Raw genomic sequence first — 24110 nt, 5'->3', positions numbered from 1 at the left:
TCTAGGAAATCTTATGGATATGGGGACACAAGGCTAAATTATCCTTGCTGGTCACAAGGACATGGGTATAATTTCAAATGGAACTAACGGGGGCTCCTGGCTTAGAAAAGAAGAAGGAAAAAGAGAAATGAAGATAAAAATATTTTCCTTTGGAAGATTAAATATATATTATCTGTAGAATTATCTGCAGTTTAAATTCAACTGACTTAAGAAAATAATGTTATTTTTATTTTTGAGCTCAACTAGTTTTGGGATTATCTATAGTTTTGGATTACTAGGGTCAGTTTTTTACAAAACTGTCAAGCCAGGAAAATTTATGTTGGCTGACCCTTGCTTCCTTTTCTCAAAAACTTCTGGGCTTGCATCTATCTAGTCTTCAAATCCTATAAGATATATTCATTTTTATGAGTTTTTTATTCATTCACAAAAATGAATATATCTTATAGGATTTGGAGATTTGCTTAAGGAGAGCAACCAATTTATGGATGCCATAATTTCTGGGACACTTGAAGAGGTAGAGATTTGAAAGTCAGGAGCCCTTCCAATATTTTCATAAATTCTACCATGGAATTGATGACCCTGAGGATCCTGTGCCTGTCACTTTTCTCTCATTAGCACATATAACTTAATAGAACCTATGCACAGATAAACCAAGGTCTTTCAATTTCTCAGAGGTTTCTGTGAATATAATGCTTTATTGGATCTTTGCTGATCAATACTTTCCTACTCACACAGTAACATAGAAACTCACGTTTCTGGACACGGAACTCAATGATCTTCTCTCGTACCACTTGGGTACCATCAGGGGTGTTCCAGGTGACTTCACAAATGTAGTGGCCTCGGTCATCCATCTCTAGGGTATTCAGTTGGAGGGACACATCCCCTGGAACCTCATAGCTCACATTCAGGCGGCGCCGGTACTTGGCCTGCTGAATATGGTCTCCAGAGGAGTCACGTAGAAAGATGGTGACTGAGTTTGAGCCACGTTGTACCAGCCACTTCACCAAGACTTGAGTGTAGCCTTTCAGGGGACCATAGGTACAGGGAATATTCACATCCCCTTTCCATGGCCCTATCACACTCTCTGGTCCTTCCAGTATGGGATGGCCTGAAGAAAGGGAACAGAGGAAGGAAAAAAACAACATAGATGATATAACCACCTGGGAACTATGATGGCAGTAATAAGCCTCAAGGTGTTTCTAAGAAACATTCCTTAAGTTTCCTTCTATCACACTTTTTTTTGTTTCCTGTGCCCTTTTGTTTGCTGCCAGCTTCCTTATCAATCAGAATCAGTCTTCAGAAGAAAATCCTTAACATTGTTGTTAGCTTTTAAGAGTTTCAAGTCCTTTTCATGTCACTGCTTTGCTAGTGACCCTTAGTATCTGACCCTGAGTAAGTAACTCTCACCATAAAGGACTAATTTTCTTCATCTATAATGTGGAGAGTTTGGATAGAATGATCTCTATGGATTCTACCAACTCTGATAGTCTGCATATCCATGAAAACAATTTTTTTCTTGTAACATTTTCCAAGAGATGTTGGAGCAAAAATGAGCAGTTGGGTCTGGACTATTTCATTTTGTGTAAATATGTGCCTGGAGAAATGTGGGGGTTTCAGGTCTTGGCAAGGAAAGGCCCCCTTGCTTCCTCAGAAGAAAGGCTCACTGATTGGGGTCTCAACCCTGAGTTCTTCTCTGGATAGAAGGAAGAAAGTAAGCTACAGGGAATTCTGAGGGTGGAATTAGTATATGGAACAGACCTGGGTGTGCATTCCTGTTTAACAAAATCATCAGTTATTGTTAAGTTTGAAACCTGTACTTTGTAAGTCTGACTGATTTTTTTCCTGAATTCTCTTTTTTTTCTTTGTTTATTTCCTTTTTGGTTTCTCTTAGTTATAATCAAGATTCATTGGAAAATTCCATCCTGAGGGGCAAAGATTTGTCCATACTTGGTCTGGAGAGAAAAAGGGTCTGAGTAAAATCCTGGCACTGACTGTGCTAGGAATGGTGGTAGGAACAAAGGGGTAATGTTCCATAGTGGACTAAGGAGGGAAACCAGAGGGAAAAGGATGGGGACATTGAAATAGGCATTGTCTTCCCATTAGAATTTTCCATCCATAAGCTCACATTTTGAGGATTTTGTGTTCTATTCAACTGAGGCCAGCAGAAATGGGTGATATTTAGACAATACTTTTATATCTCTCCTAGGACATGTGGTTTCTGAGTGTGAGCTATTATTAAACAATATTCTTTTATTTAGCCCAGGATCCCCAGGTTCTAGTCAAGCAGACAGAATATTACACCTTTTGGATAGGGTGGGGGTATGATTTCCAGCTTCTAAAATTTACTGTCAAGCACCAGGGTTTCTATCAATGGGAATACTAAAGTTAAGCCTTTGGCCTGTGCCCCCACCAGGGACTCTTAGAAGAATAGAATATTTTGGCCAAGATAAAGGCCTTGAGTAGAAAAGAATAAACAAACATTAATTCCATGTTGCTAGATCCACCACTAACTCCCTGGAGAGTTTCAGACATGGCAGGGTGCAGAACTGACCCTTACAGATGAAAATACAAAAGGGACAGATTTTAGTTTGCCCTAGCAATGAACTTTAAAATCAGAGCTTTCTATGGATGAATTAAGCTATCTGGGGAAGTTCTAAGCTCTGTTTGAGTCTTAGACAGAATTATTCTTTAAGGTTTCTTTCTACCCTGCTCAAGTGCTAAAAGACAGTAATGGGAACAGAAATTAAATAGATACATGTGCTAGCTGGTGGTGAACTTTCACCAAGTGGTGGCTTTCACTGTGCTACTGATGGTTCATGCTTCCATGTGCATAAAGATACAGCTTATGATCACCTTGGACACACTTTCCCACACATATTTTTAGCCACATGCAAAAAACATTTGAGCTTCTTGGTTTAATGAACTCTTACCCATTAATCTTCCTTTAACCCTCCCCAACCTCTCTCTCTTTTTTCCCATTGGAAAGCATTCTCACACTTCCCTACTGGGCAGCAGTGCAGAATTCTTCTGTGAGGATATCTGGAGCTTCTGAAAATGCCTTTGTCTATGCATATACATGTATTCCCTCTGACCTTAAGGGAGATGCAATGCCTGGCTTGCATTTCTCGCTGAGAATTTGTTAGAGATACTCACTTAGCCCATTCTGGTTTGTCAAGAGCACAGCCACCCAGTCCCAATCTTACAATGTTGAAATTAACTTCCAAAAGTAGGTCAGGCTTGAATCCTCCATGCTAGAATGGGGGTGAGGGACAGTTGGTAATTACACTTTCCAAAATGGCACAGTTATTTCCCCCTGTATTTAACTTTTTTCTTCCACTCTCCCTCCTTCCTTCTTTCCTCCTTCCATTCACTACTCCACCTTACTTCTGTTCCTTCTTTTCTTGTTTCTTCTCCTCTGTGTTCTTCTGTCCTTTATTTCCTCCTGCTTTCATTAGTAGCATAGTGAGTGGATAGTATATGGAGAGCATCACAAGAATGAGGACATTCTACTAGTCTCCATGTTCCCTTTTGTCCAGAGTGAAGATAACCACAATAACATTGAGTTACACCTTCCAACTATCTATATGGTGCCCAGAGATCCTAGAAAAACACCTAGCAGGAGAACCTAGTGAGATCAGGAAGACAGAAAGACTGCATAAGGTAGACAACATCTAGATACAAGGTCTGTCTTACCATTTCTCTGTGTGACCTTGGATAAATGAGTAAATCTGTCTGAACTTTAGGCAATTATCAATAAAATGAATATCATAACATATATTACATGGAAGGTTATTGATACAATTATATGAGCTCATTCATGTGAAAGCACCTAGCATAGCTCACGATTAGTAGGTGCTGGATGAATACAGTCTTCTCCTATGACCCAAGTGAAATTTATCATATTTGCTTTGATTTTATTTGCCCCATAACAGTTCTCAACAATGTCTTCCTCTACATAAACAAATTCATTTGATTAGATCACTGGCATCTTCAATAGGGTCCTGAAAGAGAAGTTATCATATGACAAGGTAAGGAGCCACTCTCCCCAGCCTAATAGGCTCCACTGAGCTATGGACCAGTATGAGGCCATCTGTGGGTTTTAAGGCAGCCAGACAGGACACAGTAGCATGTGCCTCCAATAACAGGACTGGCTTGGCAACCAATGTGAAATGTTGGCCAAATTAAGCAATACGTCTAACATTCCTGGAATATTGAATAGGAAAAATCCATTTCAGGAAAGTTCCACCTCCTGGTGAAATGTTATGCCCCTATGGATACCTTAAAACCACCAAATGGTGAGCTACTTGGTACAAAAGGGATTGAGGTATCAGGCAGGATGAAATTTGGAGACTTCTGGAATTTTAGAAATCATTTAATCACATTTCTTCAAGGGTACCTATGGGCACGGGGAGAGAGAGAGAGAGAGAGAGAGAGAGAGAGAGAGAGAGAGAGAGAGAGGGAGGGAGGGAGGGAGGGAGGGAGAGGGAGAGGGAGAGGGAGAGGGAGAGGTGCAATTTCACATAGATAGCAAGACACAGATGGGATTGGAGGCCTAGAATATAGGCTTTCACATGGTACATTTCTTGCTTGCTTTCTTAACTTATTAAAGCACCACCACAACTGAAAGCAATGATACCTTACCTGGATCTACCTAACATGCTTTCAAGGATGTTATCCTACTGCTAGATAGAATCCCTCTGACTGCCTGAAAAAAATGCTCCCATGTGTTAGCTGCTTTCTAAAAAACCTTTCCCATAATCACAGAGCCTGTTCTCCTCTCTCAGGGAAATTGTATTTCCTTTAAATGTTTGTTTCCTTCAGGAGAAAGACCAGGGCTGGACACATTTTTTGAAGGAGATTTTATCTTAAGAAAGCAGGGACACTGGACTTGGAAAAGCAGAATGCAATGGTCCTGAAGAAAGGAACGGTTTAAGTTGTTGGGTGTAGGCCCCTTTCTCAGGCACATTCTGGGTCCCTTTCAGAATCCTCTTCGTCCCATCATCACAGAGAGTGAGATTTCCCATTCCTGTGTGTCCCAACACCTCCTGTGCCTGGCCTGTCTCCCTCTCCTGAGCTACCTTCTGGATAGTGGATTAGCTTCGATAACAGATGTTTATAAAATGTTTAAAGTGTTTATGAAGTGTTTAAAATGTTTATAAAATGTGAAAACAGCATTTTATTATGATTGTTTCAACATGTGTCTTAGCCTGGAGGAAGAGACTGAAAGTTAATTAAGGCCCCTAGAGGTTTTATAGCATTGAAGTCACAATCCCACAGAACTATCCAGCTGGCAGCCCCTTTTGAGATCAACCAAGTCAATCTTCTCACTGTACAGATGGGCTAGGGTCACTGAGGTCCAAGGAAGGGGGGGTGTGCTTTATTGGCAATGTGGTGTATCCTGAACCACAGCTCTAGTGTAAGAACTTATACACATATGGAAGGTTTGCTGCCAGAGCTGGAGATGTTTACAGACTAGGGAAAAAACAAGACACATAGGAATGCTCACATGCTTTCTCTCTCTCTCTCTCTCTCTCTCTCTCTCTGCTTCCCTCTCAAGAATTTACACACACACACACACACACACACACACACACACACATGATTTAAATTTAACATTTATACAACGTTTCTCTATGTTGCCACCCTACCTCAATAAATCTTAGCTCAAACCAGCAAATTAAGAGGAGGCAGAGAGGTATACTCTAAAATTTACTTCACAATAAAAATATTTTAGTTATAGAAAGAACTCAGGAGCAGGAGCACTAACTTCATCACTAATGATCTGTGGCCTAGGGAAAAGAATTTTCCCTAAGAGCTGACTTAATTCAGGGTCTTTTAAAACTTTTAGATTTTAGAGGTTGATCAGTCCCAGAGTCCCAAGACATGGTAACCTAATCTAAGTTAGTTAAAGAAAGCTGGGTTTCTGACTGCACATATGACATCAAACTAACACACATCTAGCCTCTCCCTCTAGGGAGATGAAACAATCAGGGGTTCAGCAAGAACCCCTTTACCCTATCTTGAATCTTACTTAGCTATTACCCAGGCTTAATTTCCTGAAAATTCATCTCACTTTTCAGGTTGTAAAGGAGCGCAGAGAAAGATCCACAGAAAGAATGCCACTATGGGATAGTTCAGCTTCTTTTGCAAAAGTCCAGACAAACTGGGCCATGTCTACAGAGAAGTTAGTTAGCCTAAGAGTTAGTAAGAAACCAAGTCCTATAAAGACTAGGTGAAGAATCTAGGGCTGTTTAATTGGATAAAAAAAGAGTTAAGAGGACATAGTATATTTCTTAAGTCCTTTAAAGAGATTTCACAGGGAAAAGAAAGCATACATGTTTTATGTGATTTCCAGAAGGGGCTTTTGGAGGGAAGCCACAGGGAGGCAGATTTAGTTCCACACAAGTAACATTTGGAGTGGCTCCTGGATAGACAAGATGGTCTGGAGAAGTAATAAACTCCCAGGCAATAGAAGTATGTCAACAGACAATGCTGAGCACTTGTTTCCAACGATGAATAGTGATATAGCCTACTTCAAAGGTCTCGCCTACTTCTTAGACATCATTCCTTCTTCAGAGACTGCATAGCAAACAAGGAGCAAAGCCTAGAAGCATAGAGATTAGGTCTAATTGATGAATTACAGGTGAAAGAGAGCAGATGGGGGATTTGGGCCATATTGGGAGTCTTTTGATGGATGTCTGGATATACAAGCATTAGAAAATCATGCAGATGTTTTCCAAGAGGGAATCCTTATCAAATTGTACCAAAACTTGGCTTCTGGCTTTTTCACCAGGTTTCTACTCTCTCCCTTCCTTTGCCCCAAATTGGAAAACTTGCAGCATTAGCTGAGAACACTCACCGGTCCCAGCAGGAATAGGCTTTCTTCAGTAAGCATTCAACACCAACCCCCCAGTCGTTTGCCTGGGCCCATGGTGGCACCAGGCCCCCACTTGCTGCCTTACCATAGGTGACCACCGTTAGGTGGCCCAGGAGCAGCAGACCCAGCAAGATCCCCATCACAGTCAGAGCCACTTCTATCCTTTCTTCCAGCCTCCAACTGCCAAGGAGACTTGAACTCCTGGTGGCTGCCAGTGTCTGTGTCTGCTCACTTCCCTTCCTTATCTATATCTCTGACTTGAACTCCTAGTCCCACCGCACATTTCCCTTCCTTCCCTATTTCAGCCCAAGTCACGTGGGATTCCCCCTTCCCCCTGCCTGAGTTTGGAGATTCGAGGGTGAGTGAAGCAATTCCTCCCCCTGCTATGGTATTGACTTGAATTTCCCTGGAGCCAGTGGGGCTCTCTGGTCTTTGATCTCCCAGGCTGTGTTTATTTTGGGTCCCCTCCACAAGATTCAGAGGTTGGGGGTGACCTTTAGGGTGAGTCTGCTCATTCCAGTATGGGGGTGTTTTCCTTTCTGGTGGGCCCAGGGAGAAGAAATCAACTTTGCTGGCCTATGCAATTTTCATCAATTGTACTGTTAACTCCTGCCTGCTCAGCCTATGTAAATGGACAGTGTTAGAGTTGGGGCACCTGTGGGCTTCTGATTACAAGAGCTTAGTGTGTGAAAGGGCTTTCTACACAACAAAGCTTAAATAATTGGCAAACCCATGGATAATGCAGTGATAAGAGGAAATGCCCCATATCTCATAATGGGAAAGCACTTTCAATCACTTTCTCCAATAATTCCACCTCCCTGGTGGTAAAGGAGAATCCATTTTCATTAATATCCTCATGGTTTTTCACAAGACATTTATTATTCACTTCTTCTAAGAGAAGGATAAACTTTGCTTTCAATGCAATAGACCATGGACTTGATAGTGATATGCTCTATTAGACTGAATTAATTTGTTGACTTCTAATTTGTAGAGACTCTGACCTACAAGAGAATGAGTGAAGTCCCTTAGCAAAGTTCAATTGCTCCAAAAATCACTCCTGTTCACAGGCCCCAGAGTGACTGAAATTTCATCAGTAGTCTAATTCTATGTGTGGCACTGCTTGCAGTCAACTAAACTTTGAAATCCTAAGTGATTTGAAAATGAAAAATACATCCAACAAATTCATGCTGCACTATAAGTAATGTCTAGGATTTGTTTTCTATTTGATTGGAGGTATATGAGAGGGCTTAGTTAAGGAGGGAGGTCTTATTCAGGGAAATGGGATTGGACAGAAATACTAGTTCCAAGAGATGGCTACATACAAATGATTTGGGTTTGTATGCAAGTGGTAAGAGGAGACCCCAGAATTTCAGGTTCAGTTATCACATGGAATTCTGTCAAACCTCTCTGCCTCCTGAACCCAGTAACCCTTGGCTGGCTGTCTTTTTTTAACATTTATTTTTTAGTTGTAGTTGGACACAATACCTTTATTTCACTTATTTATTTTTATGTGGTGCTGAGGATCGAATCCAGGGTCTCACACGTGCGAGGTGAGCGCTCTGCCCCTGAGCCACAACCCCAGCTCCTGTCCTTTGTTTTTTGGCTACTTCTTTCAGTTCACCTCACTGTAACTTTTAGGCTTTCTTTCCCATTATGTCTTCATTCAGGGAAACCTGCATTTCAGAGAAACTTCCTTTTGTATTTTCCAACCAACATCCTACCACCACTACTAACACACACACACACACACACACACACACACACTGACCCTCCCCTCTACAGCTTTTCTTGCTGAGGAGGTGGAAACCCATTTAACTGGTGTCAATTTCTGCCTAGCCCTGTGTATCTTTTGAGCTGTCTCTCGCATCTTATTAGGAGCTCCTGTATCTAAAGATAAGTAAATGTGCCGGGAAGCATGCACAGAGTTTCTCTGGGGAAGACTTCCAGCCTTGCAGTGGACTTAGCAGCCCAGTAGATCAAAAGAGAATTGGATAGGAAGTCAGTTAACTTGGAGACAGGCAGGGCTCTGCATCTATTTCATCCTGAGGCTTTGGACAAATCAAATCTCTATGAACCTCAGCTTCCCCAATTATCACCTCATTAGACTTGATGCTGTATCTTCTAAGATTTTTTTAATATTTTTTAGGTGTAGATGGACACAACACAATACCTTTATTTTTATGTGGTGCTGAGGATCAAACTCGGGCCCTGCCCATGCTAGGCAAGCGCTTTACTGCTGAGACACAATCCCAGCCCCTCTTCTAAGATTTTTAAAAATGAAACTATACTATACTAGGCACTTTACTAAGCATTTTTCATGGATGACTTAATTTGTTTCTTACAATCCCTCAGGTGGGTATTATTCTAATTATCTTTCTATCTTTCTTCATTACTCTTTACTCCTCTGCACTGCTTTTCTTTTTCTTTGTAGAACTTACCACTACTTAATATATTGCATATTTATTGACTTCATTGTTTGTTGTCTGTCTCACTCTCTGGAATGGAGACCTTATGAAGGCTGCAGTTTTTGTATGTTATGTTCACTGCTGTATCTCCAGTGCCAAAAACAGTACCCAGCATATAATAAAGATTTAATAAATACTTGTGGAGTGAATGAATTAAATGTCTTCATTTTACAAATAAGACTAAGACCTAGAATAATGAAATGACTTACCTGTATAGAGGTATCTAGACAAGATTCAAGCTCATAGCTCAAGAAATGATGTTAAGTACCACACTATTTGTTTTCTTCATACCTTTAATGACCACTTAGATAATATTTCCAGACCTTCTTTGGATGTTGTAAGAAAGACATAAAAAACGTTAGACATGGTCCCTGGCTAAGTAAGATTTTAGATAAAGTCAAGACTTACAAGTATGGACGTACCAATGGGCACACACATTTTCACACTAACACAAACTGGATTATTGAGATTTAAAATCTGTGGTTTAAACAATATCTATTGAAGATATAATAGTATGGAAAGGGTTCCCAGAGGAATTGATACCAAAATGATCTTTTATAGAGCTCTTGCTGTTAACTCCAGGTGTTAACCTATAGAAAAGACATTATGAACACCCCTTATTTTGTGGTGCTGGGCATCAAACCCAGGCCCTTGTCCATGATAAGCACATACTCTACACTGAGCAACATCCTCAGCATCAAGAACAACATTTTCTGGTTGGAGAAACTGAGGTCCAGATGCACCATGGAACCTGCCCATGGTCACACAACTGGTAAGTGGCAGAAATGAGATTTCCCATCCAAATAGGCCCATTTCCAAGAATGTATATTTTTCCCCCCTCAATACCCCACGGTGATACTTGAACTGAAACATAAAGAAAGTAGTTGAAGAGGAGAGGATAAAGAGATGGACAGGTAATCTAGGGAGTTTACCTCTTCCTTATCTTCAAACCCAGTACTTCCTGGACAATGGCATGTGATAACAGTTCACAGATTGTGAATGAGCAACCTTTTGAGGTCTGGTATCCAGAAGTCACTGTGGCTTGGTGCCTACTTTCACCCCCATGGCCTACCTTCTTAGGAAAAGGATGGAGCAGTATATCAGTGTGAATATATTAGCTGAAAACACCCTGTGCACCTTGGGCTTGGCTGTGATAGAGGGAAGCAGAGTTATGAAGAGGAAATCCTCAGTCCTACTCTAAGACACATACACACATATAAACACACAAGTACCACTTTGAAAAACAGATGTAGATACATGAAGTCAAACATAAACATAGATATGTGTATGTGCATAAAATGGCTCCAGGGATAACATGTGAGCACAGTGACACACAATACACAAAATTTACACAGAAACACAAGAACATAGAACGCAGACATGCAATACACATAGGACACAGACATGCTGGACACAAAGACATACATGCACAGGTATAGAAAAAGAAATACTGAAACAAATTCATAAACTCAAGCAGAACATAGCACATGCATATAAGTGCATGAACACTAATATAAACACAGATACAACATACATGTACATAGAAACACACATGAACATCGACCTCAAAATACATGAAAAGTATGTGAACTTAAATGTAAACTAATAATAAGAGGTCTCACATTCTAAGTGGCAAGAGAATAGCAGAAACTCATTTGTACAATGAGAGTTTAAGGGTGGTAGCAAATCCTATGGACTTCAGTGGTCCAGAAAATCTTCCAAAAGGACATGTGGTATGAACCAAGGTATGAAATTTGGTTAGAACTGGACAGGTAAAGGTGATAGTGATGGTATTCCAAGTAAGTTGTAAAGCAATAGCTAATGCCCAGAGGCAATCATGAACAAGAAAAGTTTTGTAGAAGAAAAATTTAGCTGGACTTATTTTGGTGCATGTATGTGAAGGTAGGGGAGGCCTCATCAGATTATGGAGGAGTTTGCAAACCAGGCCAAAATGCCTACACTTGATCTTATAGGCTTCTAGGGTAGCCATAGAAAGTTTTAAAGCAAAACAGCGGTCTGCTGTTGCTAAAAGCAGGTAGTTTTAGTACCAAATCTATTGATGAAATACAAGTGAAATTGGGTGGGAAAAATTGGAAGCAGGAAAATGGCATATTAACTAGGTGATTGGAAGCTTAATGCAATGGAAAGAACATTGAATGGACGTTAGGAAGCCTGGGTTTATCTCTGTACCCTAAAGGTGTCATATTCACCCATGGTTATCTCCCAAGTTATGTTCTGGGGGATCTTTAGGAATGCTTTAGGTGAGAAAAGAGCTAGAATGGGGAGAAGGGGTTTAGGTGACTGAATTTCAACCAATAGTATGCTGGAGCCAACTTGAATTCTGAGATGATTGTGTGAATTTCTTTCCAATTCCATGTATAGTGACATCATGTTAGTATCTTGAAATAGGCCATGGTAGGAGTATTTACATCATGAAAATCAGCAAATGGCACAATCCAGGGATTTTTTTTTTCCTTTGGAGAGTTGACAGATATTCACCAGCACACTACTGGTTTCAATTCTCCATACCCACTTTAACCAGAGTAAATGACTTTATGTACTTCAACTATTGGGATCTTAATGTGTCATTTACCTAAAAGGTTTAGATGGTTTAAATGGTTTGAAATCACAGAGATAGCTAACCCTAAAAGATTTATTTGGTCTGGCTTTTAAGGGTTCAGTGTATAAGTCCAGGCATGAGACCAGACACTTAATTGGTATTTAACAAATGTATATTTTTGCTAAGAGCCACAGCCAAGTAATATGATGCATGGCATTTTTGGTTGAAAGGTGATGCCAGCTAGCCATTGAGATGATATGATTATGTTAAGATTTGCATTCATATGGATATTGGACTCCTGCTGTTCACCTCAGCCTGCTATGGGACTCCTGGAGAGTTCCCATTGGTTGGGGAAGTACAGTAGGAGGGAATTCCGGGGGAGGAACTTCCTCTGGGGTTCCGGGAGAACGCCACGTGGGTCCATCGGGATTCTTCCCGGGGGCGTACGGGGCATTGGCGGCAGTTTCAAAAAATAAAGTTTGTTCCTGCTTGAGTGGCTCGTGATTTTGTGTCTAGCCAGACTGCGGCATATTTTAATGTTTTTTACACTATTCTAGGTATAGGCCTATAGTAATTAATGAAACAATCATAGAGTTTACATTCTAATATAACAGATATTAAGCAAACAACAAAACATATATGAAAAGGAAAATAGTGCATTTATGATTATATATTTTGTGACTTATGAAGTATCAGTAACATAAACACTGAATATTGCTGTTACCACCAAAATTACGCATAAATAAATTATGAACAATACATTGGGAGAATGGTAAAATAGGGAATGTGCATGAGTGTGTATTTGCAAGGTTGTAATTAATAGATGAGAGCGAGTACCTGAGAGTTAGATGCTCATCTTCTACAGAATAACAATATAAGCATGCTATTTAGAGATATGTAGTCAATCAAATATATATATTATGTATTCTATATATAATATACATAATATATATAGTATACATAATATATATAATATACATAATATAATATATACTTCATATTATAATATATAATATAAATATAATATATATGGTGTATAATGTGTAAAGTAGTGATGGGTACCATGAAGTAAAATAAAATAAGACTATGGGGTAGAGTGTGATAGAAAGAATGTTGGTTCCTTAAAGATATCTGCATGCTAATCTCTAGAAACTGTGAATGTTAAGTTACATGGTGTTTTAGTTAGATTTTGCAATGCTGTGACCAGAGTACCTGACAAAAACAATTTAGAAGAAGAAAAGTGTATTCTGGTTCATGGTTCCAGAGGTTTAGTCAATGGTCAGCCAAGTCCATTGCTCTGGGGCAAAGGCGAGGCAGAACATCATGGCAGAAGTGTGTGGTGCAGGAATGCTGCAACATTCATGGCAACCAGGAAGCAGAGAGAGGCTAGGAGCCAGTAGGAAGAAGTACCCTTCCAGGACATGACCCCAGTGACCTGCCTTGTCCAGCCACACCCCATCTGCCTACAGTTACCATTCAGTAGTCCATTCAACCTAGGATGGACTGATTAGGTTATAGCTCTCACAACCCAATCAATTAGCTTCTGAGTATTCCTGCACTAATAGGAGATTTTGAGGGACACTTCATATCCAACCATAACACATGTCAAAGGGCAATGAAATTTGCAGATTTGCTTACTAATCAACTGAATTTAACATAGGAAGATTTTCTAGAACTATCCAGGTGGGTCCAATATCATCACAAGGGTTCTTAAAAGTGGAAGAGAGAAGCAGAAGGGTCAGAGCTAGAGGAAGATGTGACTATGTACAGAAGAAAGGCAGAGAATTGTACAGATTGCTGTATTGCTGGGCACAGTGGCACATGCCTGTAATCCCAGTGGCTCAGGAGGCTAAGGCAGGAGGATCTCAAGTTCAAAGCCAGCCTCAGCTACTTAGTGAGGCCCTCAGAAACTCAGTGGTCAAGTACCCCTGGATTCAATCCCTGGTATGAAAAAAAAAGACTGCTGTCTTTGAAGTGCAGAAAGAGGAATGAACATATACCAATAATGTGGATGACATCTAGAAGATAGGAAGGGCAAGGAATCTGACTCCCCCTCCCTCACTAAAACAAAACCTCCAGAAGGGAACATAATACTGCTGCATCTGAATTTTAGCTCCATTGCATTCATGGCAAAATTCTAACTTTTGGATCTGTAAGGGAACAAAATGTTGGGTATTTTATTCAATGTTTTTGAGATGGTGTCTTATTTTGTGGTCAAGGCTGGCCTTTGACTGCTGGGCTCGACTGATCCTCCTACCTCAGCCTCCCAAATAGCTGGGACAACAGGCATATGCCACATGGCCTGGTTCAAATTGTGTTCTTTTTAGCCACTAAATTTGTGTTAATCTCCTATGACAGTAACATAAAACTAATACAGACAGTAATGAAGTAGAATGTATTCTTTGAGGATCTGATATTTTAGCAGACCAGAATGAAGTAAAGGAGCAAGGTTGACAGATACTTGGGCAAATATAATTTCAGGTATGGAGGATTACAAGTGTCAAGGCCCTGAGGAAGAAGCATACATGGCATGTTCAAGATGTGATCAGAACAGAGTGAGAGAAGGGGGAAATTTGATAGATTAGATGGGAAAAGAGTGAGAGGGAGTGTATAATGTGGGGACTTGTAGGCCATTTAAAGGATTTTAGCTTTCATAGTGTGATATGAAATGATTAGAAGCACCTGGCCAGGGGGATGGAGTGATCTTATTTGTATTTTGAAATCAGTGCTCTAGTATCTAGAGACTTCTATAGGCTACAGAGGGGAAAGGAAGGAGGGAGACCAGTCTGGATGATTTTATGACAAATAAGTGCAGATGCTCCCAAACTTATTATGATTTTACTTATAATTCTCAACTTTAAGGTGATGTGAAAGTGGTAAGCATTCAATAGAAATGATACTTTGAATTTTTATCTTTCCTGGGCTAGTGATTTAAGATATGTACTACAAAACTCTCTTGTGATGCTGGGCAGAGGAAGTGAGACACAGTTCCCAGTCAGCTATTTCAACACAGGAGAAAAAGCCAATACACAATGTACTGTGTTGCAAACTATGATGTTAGTTGTAGAAATTGCATTGTTACTTACATTATTTTCAACTCATGACAGGTTTATCAGAATGTCACTTTATGGTAAGTCAAGTAGCAGATAACCTTCAATATACAGTAGTGGGGGCGGGAGTTGTAGCTCAGTAGTAGAGTACTTGCCTAGCATGTGTGAGGCACTGGGTTTGATTCTCAGCACCAAATAAAAAAATAAATACAATAAAAGTATTATGTACATCTACAACTAAAAGAAGTTTTTAAAAATAAATAAATGTACAGTAGTGGCAGTGAAATCAGCCATAGATGAAGAAATGAGTTCTTATGGCATACGCCACCACCACCAATTCCAAACTCATATATTGAAAATCAGAACTTAGAGGACATTTTGACCAGTGAGTCCTACTTGGCCTCAATAGCAAACAAAGGAAAAACTGAAGCCTAGAGAGAGAGAGTAAAATTTGTTCAAAAATACACAGTAGGGATGGGGATATGGCTCAGTTGGTAGAGTGCTTGCTTTGCATGCATAAGGCCCTGGGTTCAATTCCCACCAACACATACACAAAAAAGAATACAAAGTGGTAACAGATCTACAACCCGACTACTTTTAAGCACATTCGTACTGCCATTCATGCTGCTATAGCCCTTAATTGGGCAGGTTCTATTCAATCACCTTCAGAAATGTTCATGGAAGAGGCTGATTCTAGACTGGGCTGTGGAACTGCTTTGCCCTTTCTAGGTCCCAGTTTTCCTCCCTGAAGAGTAATACTACTAGAATTGAACAGTCTACTGAAACATCTAAGAATATGCCTGAAAATGAAGACTGGATCCATTGGTTACATGCATGCAGGCAAAATGGGTAATAAACACAAAATGATACAAGTGTATGCAGCCAGCCCTTTTTTTTGACTGAACAACAAAAAAACAATGTTTCTTGAGCTCTGGTTCTTAAGGTTACAGAAAAAGGGGAAGTGGAACAGTGATGATAACTGTGAGTGGGTGGATATGAACATACACCACCCAAGTTTCATCAGTTTCCTACTTTCACCCAGCCTGGCCACTGACTCAAAGAGTTGAACAAAGGGCATTGATATTCCAAAGCCTAGGAAGATTTCTAGCAGGCCAGGCCTGCCAGCCTTTTCCCTGTTTCCTCCTGAATGAACTTTCAATTTCTGGTAATTTCACCAACAGGATTGAGTTCTTACTGTATGCCAGGTTTATGTTAGGTTACTCACAGGAATTGGCTCTTTCATACCTTCCTATGAAGAAGGTACTAATTTTATTCTCATTTTTAAAAGAGTGCAAGGCTCAAGGTCTATAGATAACTTCTCATGGCTCCAGAGCTAATTTAAAGCAGAGCTGGAAATGTAACTTATGCAGTTTGTATTTCATGTTCTGACTACTATCACCATATAATATTGTCTCTTATACAATAAGTTTCATCTCTGCAATTCTGAGCCCAGCCAGGAGCCTGACATGTGCCAGGTATTTGGCATATCTGTTAGGTTTCCTCAAATTGAATGTAGACATTACAATGTGAGGAGATTAAAGTACTACAAAACAATACAAGAGTGAAGTACCAAATTCCCCATAGGGTCAGGAAAAGCTTTCAGTATGAGATAGCGGCATTTGAAATACACTTTGAGAATTGGGTAGTCTTCTACAGGAAGCATTAGGGACAATAAGGGGGCTACTCCAAGCTGAAGTTCAGGGTGAAGTAGCCAACTTTTGGGGGGGAGGGGTATAGGGGGTTAAACTCAGGAGCACTCAACCACTGAGACACCTCCCTAGCCCTATTTTTTAATTTTATTTAGAGATAGGGTCTCACTGAGTTGTTTAGCACCTTGATTTTGCTGAGATTGGCTTTGAACTTGCGATCCTCCTGTCTCAGCCTCCTGAGCCACTGGGATTACAGGCATGTGCCACTGTGCCTGGAAGCAGCCAACTTTTGTGTGGACAAATAATTTTTTTAGTACCTCTAGTCTTCTTTTCTATTTTTATTTTTTGGCACTATGGATTGAACCCAGGGGCACTTAACCACTGCGCCACATCTCAGCCCTTTTTACTTTTTATTTTGAGACAGGTTCTTGCTAAATTGCTTAGGGCCTCACTAAATAGCTTAGGCTGGCCTCAAATTGTTGATCCTTCTGCCTTAGCCTCCCAAACCACTGGGATTACAGGTGTGTGTACTACCACACCAGGCTACCACATCTGCCATACTTCAGTCCCACATGTGAGCAGCTATTTTGGCTCCAGACAGGATTTCACCTGTACTATGCCCAAAGCCATGTAATTGCAAATGATATAATAAACATTCTACTATATTAGTTATAAAGTTGTATTTCATCAGCACATAAAATTTGAAGTATTTTATGAAGCTGTCTGTGACCATATTGGTAGGCAGAAACAAGTCAGTATTAAAAGTTCTTTAAAAAACAGACAAGTTACTATAGGGTTACAAAGAGTGGACAAGTTGTTTCTCAGGATTAGGAGATGGGAGGAAAACGGGCACTCAGTGCTAATGTGCATAAGGTTTCTTTTCTGGGTTGTGAAGTATTTTAAAATTAACTACGGTGATGGTTGCACAGCTCTTTGAATATACAAGAAAACCACTGAATTGTACACTTCAAACAGGTGAACATTATATTCTGTAAATTATATCTCAACAAAGCTGATAAAAATACTTTGGGAAGAATTTTAATGTCCTATAAAAAGTTTATGTTAAGTAATAAAGCAGAATATGAAATTATATCTAAGCTATAACCTTAAGCAGGTTAAAATATAATGAACATGCAGATAATGTTTCATTGTTTTAAGTTTTCCATATTTTTCCAAGTGTTTTCCAATAATTATGTATTTCCTATAATATATTTTTGTACTTTTCTCTATATGTGGAAAATGTGTATTAAATATTAATACTGTATTTAACTGGTAGGTCCAATATAATTTTTCTATTGTTACTTCTTATCATTTAGTGGATTTTCTACAACTAAAATATGTTATTTTAATAATCAACAAAACTAAAAAAAATGGAGAGAAAAAAACAATCAACAAAACTAAAGCAGTTGAAAATATTATAAAATATCCATCATACATTATAACATCTATAAATAAGTGAAGATAATTGAAGTGAACTTATACAAAGTAAGCAATCACCAGAAGACAACTTGCATAAGAAATAATATATTTGGCTAGTAAACACATGACAATTTGCTAAACTTATAATAGACAAAATATTAAAACTGGTGCCATACTTTGGGAACACATTGATAATATCTATCAAGATAAAAATCATATATGTCCAACTATAACTTAAAAATAGATATTTGAAAAATCATATTTACTAAGCAACTGAAGTTATGTTATCAACAGAAACATTTACACAAACATAAAATGAAATACAAAAATGTTTGTTGTATGATTGATTTTAGTAGGGGAAATTAAAGTCTATCTGTAAAGAAGAGATTGTTTAAACAAATTCTACTTCATCGATGTACTAAAGAATACTAGGGAGCTACTAAAAAGAATGGGGGTAAATGCATATGTACATCTGGGCATGGTGGCATACTCCTGCAATCTCAGTGACTCAGGAAGCTGAGGCAGAAGAATTGCATGTTCAAAGCCAGCCTTAACATCTATGGAGATTCTCAGCAGGTTAGCGAGACCCTGTCTCAAAGTAAAAAAAAAATAAAAAGGTTTGGGGATGAGGCTCCATAATAGAGCACCCTGGATTCAATCCCCAGTATATGTGTGTGTGTGTGTGTGTGTGTGTGTGTGTATGTGTGTACACACATACAAGATTTTTATGTGTAACACTGGGTGTCAAACTCAAGGCCTCACAAATACTAGGGCCAGTACTCTACCACTGAACTATATCTGCAGCCCTCTCCAAATTATTTTTAAGTGAAGAAAGCAAATTTTAAAAGAGAATATATAATTAGTTATTTTTTTTACAATATAGGTTAATGTGTGTATAGGTATTATGTGAAGGGCATAAGACAAATTGTTATCTATGGGGGACTAGCAGTTTCTACAGAGGATGATTTTTTTTCTTTCTTTCTTTATGGTACTAGGGATTGAACCTAGGGGATGTTTACCACCGAGTTACATTCCCATTCCTTTTTTCCCCATATTTTTATTGGTTCCTTATAGTGGTACATAACGGTGGGATTTGTTGTTACACATTCGTATGTGCACACAATATAACAATATCATTTGGTCAATTTCATTCCCCATTATTTCCCCTTTCCTTATTCTCCTCTCTCACTGGTTCCTTTCCTGTACTCTAATGATCTCCCTTCAAATTTCATTAGATCCCCCTAACTTTATTTTCCTTTTTCCTCTCTAGTTTCCACATATGAGATAAAATATAATTTTTATTTTAATTTTGAGAAAGAGTCTTGCTAAGTTTTCCAGGCTAGTCTTGAACTTGTGATCCTCCTGCCTCAGTGTCATGGGTCTCTGGGATTATAGGTGTGCACCACCACACCTGACAAGGATTGAGTTTTGATACTAAATCTGTTGTATATTAAGGTGTGAGATGTATAAATTAATTTCAGTTTTCTCATTTGTAACAGGATGTTACATATATATACTAATTATATATAAATATATTTCTGTTACATATAAATTATATATATTTCTTAAAGTTTTCTTGAAAGTAAATGGAAAATGCACAAAGATGCTCAATATTATTCTGCCTTGCATTTTTCTTTGTTAAAAAAATTTTTTAGTTGTAATTGATCACAATACCTTTATTTTACTTATTTATTTTTATGTGGTGCTGAGGATCAAACCTAGTGCTTCACATGTGCTAGGCGAGCTCCTTACTGCTGAGCCACAGCCCCAGACCGCATTTTTCTAACTAATTATTTTCATGCAGTTTCTGATATCAGAAGAAAATGGTAAAGAAGAAATGTGACAATCCACTTTCAGGTAATGGTTTAGTGACTTTGCCTTAGGAGCAAACAAGGTCAGTAGAAAATGCCTAAAACCTCCCTTTGAAGAGCAGAATAGGGGGCTGGGGATGTGGCTCAAGCGGTTGCGCGCTGCGACCCGGGTTCGATCCTCAGCACCACATACCAACAAAGATGTTGTGTCCGCCGAGAACTAAAAAATAAATATTAAAAACTCTCTCTCTCTCTCTCTCTCTCTCTCTCCCTCCCTCCCTCCCTCCCTCCCTCCCTCCCTCCCTCCCTCTCTCTCCTTTAAAAAAAAATGAAGAGCAGGATATCTGGTAAACTGCAAAGGAGTTCTCTGAATGGGAAAAGCCTTAGATGTTTGTTCTTAACGTGCTATTGAAAATGAAAGCATTTTTACCTGCATTATCCTAAACCTGACATTATCATTATTCTACTGTATAGATAAAATAGAGGCTCAGAAGTTGGGTAACTTGCCCAAGATCACATATAATAGAACCAGGAATCTCGCCCATTTCTGTATGATTCCAAGTTCATGCTCTTTCATATTGCCCAACCATGTCCAGATTTAAGTGAAGAGTAAGTCAACTTTCCCTGGTGCAGCCCCTTGGTGTCTTGCATAGCTGTTGCTTTTTACACGTGCAAACTGCTTTTTGCTTTAGAGATGGGAAAGTGGAAGTGGAATCCCATTTCCGGGCTGGGCTAAAGTTATAAGTCCTCCTAGGTCACTGACCACAGAGGATGAAAACTCTTGAGTAAACTAAATTATTCTATCTCACTGGTTTGGGAGCAAAGCAGAAGTGGCAATAGCTGACAAAGCCTAGCTGGAACAGGATGTTGAAATGTACACAAATAACATGTTTTTATGGATGAGACCAATATAAATATTCTAAACTTATTCCTGCTCTTATGCTTGTACATTTTCCATCTCATACCTAACCTTGGAAGTAACAGATACTCTTCTTTTGCTACCTCTTTCAGGTTCCTTATTATGCTGCTCTTCATCTTTATCATCAAATTTCTCACTGGGGTTCTGTGTAGCTCACAACTGAACTTACTTGTTCTCATGGACTTAGATATCTCCAATTTGGGTTTAAATTTATACTGAGCTCTATTCTGGTATCTTTTCTCAGTTCTCAAAATCCTTCGCCGACTCTTCCTCATCATCTGGCTTTATTATCCAAGACTAAATTATCCAACCTGTACTAAATTATCCCAGATATTCTGGCAAGAGAGTATTTAGAATTGGAAAACATAATTTCCTCCTAATTCTTACTGACTTTTAGACTGCAAGCTTCAATGGAGTGCTATCGTGCTTTTTTTTTTTTTTTTAACTGATGTCATTAGTGTGCCTGGAAATTTGCCTGCTTGAAACCTATATAAAATTCAATAAATACAACATGGGATAATGAATCTACATTCCCTAGAATCTTCTAGTTCATTTTCTACCTTTTTAGTGCTCAAGTAGGAATCAAGTCAGTCCTATGAATGTCAGAGGTTATATAGTCCAACAAATAAAACTCTACAATTTTTCTTGACAATCTTTTGTATTTTCCAAAATAGCTCAATGCTAACAAGTGTGCTCTATAATTCACATTCTTATTCATTCTGCTTCTGAGTGTTTGACCCTCAGCCCATATAAAATAAGTCTAAAATATTTTTGCTTTTAGGAGACACAGAATCTAGAGTACACATAGCAACTAACTAGACTTGTAGGCTGCATATTAATGTCATACTATATATGTTAAGTAGTTCAGAAGTATCAAGTAGAGAGATATTATTTTTAGTTTTGTTATTAGATCTGGGTGCAGTGGTGCATACCTATAATCCCAGTGATTCCAAAGTCTGAGGCAGTAGGATCATAAGTTCAAGGACTTATGTGAGTATCTTAGTAAGGTTCTAAGCAACTTAGAGATCTCTTGTCTCAAAATAAAAGGGGGGGGGCTGGGTTTGTAGATCGGTGGTAAAACATCCCTGGGTTCAATCCCTAGCACCAAAAATAATCTGTTACTAGAAAATAATTCTAGTATTGGATATATTTTCTGTAGCACCTTAAGCCCATTAAAGTCCTAGCAGAGAATAGTTAGGTGGTGTTTGGCCTAGCTTCCAAAAGTTTATAGACTGTTAGCAAAGATGCTCACTTCATTTAATATCCTCTCCCCATTCTTTCTTCTCTAATATATAGTCCCAGTTCCATTAATCTTACTTCACAAATCATGTGTCATGGTCTTAAGAACTTCTTGAGAGTACTTCTTAGGTTTTCTTCCTAATTACTGTATTCTAATAAGCTGTTATAGTCAATCCCATGACTGAGGAATTGGGAAATTCAACCACTCCCAGAGGGTATGCTGACTGAGATGGAAAAAATGGCTTCAATGACTTAACAACAAAAGCAGCCCTACACTCCCATGGAACATGGAGCAACTAGGGTGGTGTAGTAACAGGGTGAAATTGGGGGTCAGAGAGGGCAGGCAGAAAGAAAAAAATAAGATAAACTTAAAAGAAACCATCACTTGTCTCCATTATTTGTTTGGTTACTGTCATCTATATGAAGAGTGGTGATATTAAATTTATTACTCTTATTAGTTGGTACTACTGAGGATGAGACATAAATATGCAGACATAAAGGCTCAGCTATCTGTGGCAAACTGGCTCAATGAACTGCATTGATGCTGAGCTATATGAGGAGGTACAAACTGTGCAACAGGAGATGAGGCTTTCTTCAATATACATGGATTAGGGGCTGAAGTTGTAGCTCAGTGGTAGAGTTTGCCTCGTATGGGTGAGGCACTGGGTTTGATTCCCAGCACCACATATAAATAAGCAAATAAAATAAAGGTCCACCAACAACTAAAAAAAGTTTTAAAAAATACATGGATTATACAACTCAAATGCAGTTAGCTCTTCTCCAGCATCACTTTGGATGCATTGCAAGGAAAAATCTTCTCAAAGCCTAGAGTTAATGATACTTCCATCTGGCTATCTCTCTTTAATTGCTATAATCTCTCAAAGTGAGAGTTAGACATTACTGAAAAGTAAAAAAAAAAAAAAAAATTAATGGATTTTTCCAGAACACTTCATTTTTTTAAAAAGGTTTGAGAAACACCTTATATCTTTTAGACACTAGGAAGAAACATCTATTTCTCATGCTATGTTGGGACACATGTCCGTGCTATTCCTGGATGAAAGAGCTTCAAAGGTTGGTTTGGTTCCAAACACTTCAGCAGAGGTTCTCAACTTTATAGATCCAAACAATCACTATTATCAACTCTGATGGATAGTGTCAAATTAGTCATAGACATAAAAGACATAAAGCAGTGTCTCTCAGTGTTGGATACATTTAGAATTATCTGGAGAACTTTTAAAAGTCCTGATGTCCAAATATTACCTCAGACAGATTAAACTGAAATCTTTAAAAGGTCCCAGATATCAGTATTTTTGTAAAGTTCTCCAGCTGATTCCAATGTGCAGCCAAGATTGAGAATCACTGCATTTATCATTGCATATATCTAAATGTCATTTGAAGTACTATAATGAGATCTATCCCCAGCAAGATTTCCAGAGATTACTATATCTCTTTCCTCTTTTTGGTATGGGCACACGTAAGAAGTGAAAGTAAGTACTATCTTTGATGAGGATGTGATCAAATTGAAATGTAGTAGTGTCAGGGACTCATGAGTCATGGGAAGAATTCTTATAATTTGAGAAAGTGCCTAAGTGAGATAAAGATTAAGGGAAGCAAATGCTCTCCCACCATGGCAGGCCCTATTATTAATATCCAGTCAGAAAAGGCATAATAACACCATATTGATTCTTTGGTATTTTTACTATTTTCTTCTGTGATTTATTATTTTATGGAAGCCAATGTTATTTAATTTGGAGGGGGGTACTAGGGCTTGAACCCAGAGTGCTTAATCACTGAGCCACATTCCCGGCCCTTTTTAATATTTTATTTAGAGACAGGGTCTTGCTGAATCGCATAGCCTCGCAAGTTGTTGAGGCTGGCTTTGAACTCATGATCCTCCTGCCTCAGCCTCTGAGCTGCTGAGACTTAAATTTTTTTAAGAAATTCATTTTGTAGTTAAATGTGCTGGAATGTGTATGTTATAAATCAAACAATAAGTATTTATTAGGCTAAGATTAAAAAACCATTAGACTAGCAAACTTCTGGCAATATTCAGATTTGAGTTCTAATTTTGTAGGTCAGCACAGCAGTATGAGAGAAATATAAACAGATATTTAAGGAAAT

The 24110-nt window shown here is 38.8% G+C and overlaps 1 protein-coding gene across 3 annotated transcripts in view; it reads right to left on the bottom strand.

The window, feature by feature from the left end:
• Positions 1–7114, bottom strand: part of VSIG4 (V-set and immunoglobulin domain containing 4) — a 31886-nt gene extending 24772 nt beyond the window's left edge. For all 3 annotated transcript variants that reach the window (XR_014020071.1, XM_081277659.1, XM_081277660.1), the window contains exons 1-2: positions 6963–7114; positions 752–1108 (exon numbers count right to left, since the gene is read on the bottom strand). Coding sequence is in view for 2 of the 3 variants with exons in the window: in XM_081277659.1 (XP_081133785.1) it covers positions 752–1108; positions 6963–7017 (412 nt within the window). In the remaining variant the exon portion in view is untranslated. The remainder of the gene's footprint in view (positions 1–751; positions 1109–6962) is intronic.
• Positions 7115–24110: the final 16996 nt, after the last annotated feature.

The sequence above is a fragment of the Spermophilus citellus genome (assembly GCF_964194105.1).
Source record: "Spermophilus citellus genome assembly, chromosome: X".
Taxonomy (NCBI): domain Eukaryota; kingdom Metazoa; phylum Chordata; class Mammalia; order Rodentia; family Sciuridae; genus Spermophilus; species Spermophilus citellus.
The sequence above is the reverse complement of the archived record's forward strand: the minus strand, read 5'-3'. Positions and strand labels throughout refer to the sequence as shown.